Source organism: Poecilia reticulata, linkage group LG12, assembly GCF_000633615.1.
Source record: "Poecilia reticulata strain Guanapo linkage group LG12, Guppy_female_1.0+MT, whole genome shotgun sequence".
Lineage (NCBI taxonomy): Eukaryota > Metazoa > Chordata > Actinopteri > Cyprinodontiformes > Poeciliidae > Poecilia > Poecilia reticulata.
Window position 1 is genome coordinate 22,351,194 of NC_024342.1, and position 4,295 is coordinate 22,355,488.

At 37.7% G+C, this 4,295-nt stretch overlaps 1 protein-coding gene across 1 annotated transcript in view; it reads right to left on the bottom strand.

Moving 5' to 3' along the window:
• Positions 1-3,702, bottom strand: part of arrdc1b (arrestin domain containing 1b) — a 39,994-nt gene extending 36,292 nt beyond the window's left edge. The window contains exon 1 of the mRNA XM_008424643.2: positions 3,496-3,702. Within this exon, the coding sequence (XP_008422865.1) occupies positions 3,496-3,613 (118 nt within the window). The 5' untranslated portion in view covers positions 3,614-3,702. The remainder of the gene's footprint in view (positions 1-3,495) is intronic.
• Between the last annotated feature and the right edge of the window lie 593 nt (positions 3,703-4,295).

The window sequence follows — 4,295 nt, forward strand, 5'->3', positions numbered from 1 at the left end:
TTGCTTATGGCTAAATTAGGGTTAGAGTGCGGGTTTTGATGTCTTCCATGTTTTTATGTCTTTAATGTTTTTAATTTCTTCTTCTTTCTTTTCGACGTTTTAATGATGTAATGTTTTTTGTTTTTTTTGTTTTTATTTTTATTTTTATTTTGTTTTTTGTATTTTTTTTAAATCTCTCTCTTTCTCACTGATTATTTTTGTTTTTATTTTAATTATGTAAAGCACTTTGAAATGYCTTGCTGCTCAAATGTGCTAYACAAATAAAATTTGATTGATTGATTGATCYCAAAGGTGAAATACGGTAGTGGCAGCATCATGTGAAGGTGCTGTGATGCAAGAGGGACTGGTGAAGRACCAACCTGAAACTTCGAAATGGACCCTAATTAAAGCTGGAAAAAGCAKTGAATCACATTAGTTGTTGCCATAAAATATCTCAATCTCACAAAGCTGCTTGGATTTAATATTTGGTAAGAATTGTCAGGCATTAACATTTTGCACATGGATCCAGTTGGAAGGTTTCAAGCTAAACTCAATGAACAAAAACAACCTGTAGTGGCTGACAAGCTAAAAATCTATAGAGCGGTCTAAAGGCATAGAAGGAAAAATCAATAATTGATTATTGTAATTTTCTGCTATGGTAGCTGAAAATTAAATATAAATCCTCATCAGAGAGTTAATTAATGGTGTTTTCGCACCTGATTGTCCAGTGGAGTCGGTTTGATTGGACACCAAAGTTGCAACATTTGTTACATTTTCAGCTGGTGTCAAATGAACCAAACCCCTTGAAAAAGCTGTTCCCCTCCTCGCCTGTAGGGGCGCTGCACCAAGAACCTCTGAAGAATGTACAGAACTTCCTTCTTCACATATGTAAACAAAAATGGAGTGCCATCAGATTTTRGATTTTGTCTTTGGTAAAGAATGACTCATTTTTTTATGCTAGTGCTAGTTAGCAWGATTGTTTTGGTTGAAATTACCCATAATGCCCTGSGTTGTAGTTGGCTTCCTGACTTTGGAGCCGTTTCTGGTCCCCTTGGCGTTCACTATGTATTCATACCACACCAGACTTCACTTCAACAGAACCGAGACCAGAGTTCAGTTTTTTGGTCCAATTTTGCGTTCACACCRCCCCAGACGAACTGGACTTTCTAGATAAACAAATTGGGGTTCAATTAAAGTGATTAAACTTTAAACCCTTGCTTTTTAACTAAGCGTGTGAACTCACCCTTAGTTAAAAAGCAGTTTTTGGACTCTCTGGGTTCACCAGTGTGTGCTAACAAGGTGGCTAACTAGCCTGTCCCAGTTACACCAGTCCTATCAATGGGAATGGTCCAAAACTACAGAAAACTATAAGAAGAAGCTTATAGAAAGACAAAAAAAACTTGACCAAAGTCAAATACAAATGTAAACTTGTGATTTTTTAAAAATATCTCTAAAAATTGAATAAGGAAACGCAACCTGACATAAAACAAGACAAACTCAGCCTGACTCACTGTAAGAAAAGGTGTGTGTGTATAATTATGCCTCATCAGCTGGATCTTTATGGAAGGCAGACCTGCACACTTTGCTGCTGATGGATAACGGCGACGTCAGATCGGACATAATGCAGCCGTGGCGTTTACAGAACATTATCGGACCGACCTGAAAGCCCAGCTGGCTCTTTAGACAGAGCACTTTGGCTCTGGAGTGAATCTGATCCACACCAACATGAGAAGAAGCAAGTTGGAGTAAATCAGAAACAAGTTTCAGAACATGGGTAAAACGACTAAAGATAAACTACTTTTTAAACTCCAGCTGTATAATCTCACTATTATTTTACATCAAAGCTTTTGTTTGAAACATCCTGGTATTTCAAAGAAGAACAAACAGGCCCACAGCATCACAGATCCTCCACTGTACTCAACAGTCAGCCTGAGTTGTAATCCACATATTCACCTTTGGTTTTTATTTGTTTTTTGCCAAACCCATCTGGAGTGTTTGCTACATTTCCAGTTAAATTCCCAGTAATGGTTACCCAACTCCACACATTCACCTTGGCGATAAGAGCTCCACCATCCATCAATCTGTGAAATAATGCAGTTACAAAGGAATGCAAGTGCAACGCATTAGTAATTTCCAAAATAACTTATTGTGACATTAATAAACTRGTGCATTTATTCTAGACATTGAGAGGCACATTCATCAGGGTTTCATGGAAACATCTGCATTTTCTTTTCTAACTGTATAATTTGTTGCAATTTTTGGTAACAAATTTGAGGTTGCAATGCAAATCGAGAGATAAATAACCCAATAATTTAATCTTTTAACTAAGTTTTATGCATATGTATTAGACAATAGTGTAATATTCTTATTACTATAATMACAATAATAAGTACTGCTATAAGCTTACACATGATTATTACTAAATTTTTAAAAGTTTTAAAGAAAATTTTATTTGTTGTTTTCTTTATTCTGGATATTTAGAAATCCAGTACTAGTGTTAAATGTTAATTAGAAATTAAAGTTTGAGAGTSTCCTTGCATTATCATCACCCTATTAATTGGAAATAATCACCAAAATCAATATTATTGTTTGCTGTGTTTAAAGAAAAGCATCAAATTTTCCGTTTCTCAGTTGATCAAAGTTATTTTCAGTAATAAGAACAGGATTTGGGTCACTTTCTTTCAAAACGTCAGCTATATTTAGTTGAGTTTAATAAAGTCAATCAAAGCTGATTTGGTCGCCTTTTCAGTAAAAGTTACTGGATAAACCTTTTGTGTTGTACTTTCCACTTTCCACTGTAAGAAAACTACAAATCAAAAGTCTCGATATGCTACGGGTCAGATTTGCATCATTTTTTAACTGTCGCTGGAGGCCGCAAAAAAATTAGTCCAAGTGCCACAAATGGCCCCCGGACCGCACTTTGAACACCCCTGAGATAAAGACAGCAGCCCTTGTTATTGTTACAGGAGAATCCTACACGGATTACYAACATACAATGGACTCGTTGTTCTCCGCTACACTTACTTGCTTACTTTTTCTCCCGCATGAATACAATGCCGCAACATTTACACACAGAAACCCTGACCGTTTACYGTCAAATGCGGTAAAAATAAGATTTTTAAACGCGTGGACACCTGTTGTCGGTCGTGTTTTTTTTTTTTTTTTGCATCACCTTCTTCTTAAGAGTTTACAAGCAGCAGCCATGAGGAAGCAGCATGTCAGAGCAAGCAGGATGTGGCTCAGGATGGCAGGAGAAGTAACACAAAACAATCACGCAGCCTGCGGCGGGTTGTCGTGTCTCATTGAGGGGGGAAACGGCAGCACCGCAGCAATGCGTGATGTCCACCCGCCGACAACTAAAGCGTCAAATAAACGCCTCGTGAATTTTTAATCACAGTGGGAAAAGTTTAAGCTACATCCAAACCCCGAACCAGGCGGAGGAAAGAGAGAGGACCCGCTGACACAGACATGTTAAAAACCTTCTTCCTGTCTCTTGCTACAAAACGAACCCGTTACCTTTGTACTGCAGAGGGCTGCCGGTTCGGATTTTCACAGTTCCGCTAATGGACTCCCCCGGACCGTAAACCACCTTGTTGTTGGCAAAASTGATGTCAAATTCCTGTAGCTTTCCCATRGCTCCGCTCCGGTACTCCCCTGTTCCGCGTCTGACTGAGGCGCCGCGCCGCCGCCGCTCCACTCTCACCTGCTGCCGCCGCGAGCCCACCTCCCCTCCCGCCATGGCAACCAGTGACGTCACCGCGCCCGCTAACAACGCATGCTAATTTTTACCAATATTTTCCTTAAAACTTCAAACTTACTGAAGCACAGTCCCGTTCATGTAACTTAAACTGTTTTGAAAAGTTATAATAATAAAAGATACTCAATAAATCAAATATTTACACACATAAAACAGCATTTTGGCAGCAAAAAGGTGATTCCTAGCGTGCTAACAGCTAAAAGTGTAGCATGGTAAAGTTGGTACCAAAAACATCGAAGTCTCTATAATAAAGATAAATCGCACAAAAGGGGCTACCGGTATATTGAAATGGATTGYTTTTTATTGAAGCTGCTACTGCTAAATTATGTTAAAATTTTACCAAATTTTTACTCAAGTAAAAGTAAAAAGTAGCCAACYAAGAAATCACTCAAGGAAAAAGAAGTATTTGGTAAACTGAATTACTGATCAATTATACATTATTAAATATTTAGTGTGGACATTTTTATATTTTACAGACAAAAATAACAATAATCCATATAAATAAAAAAAAATAACAAAATCAGGCAAAATAATTTTTTTCCAAATCAGTTCTTTCAAG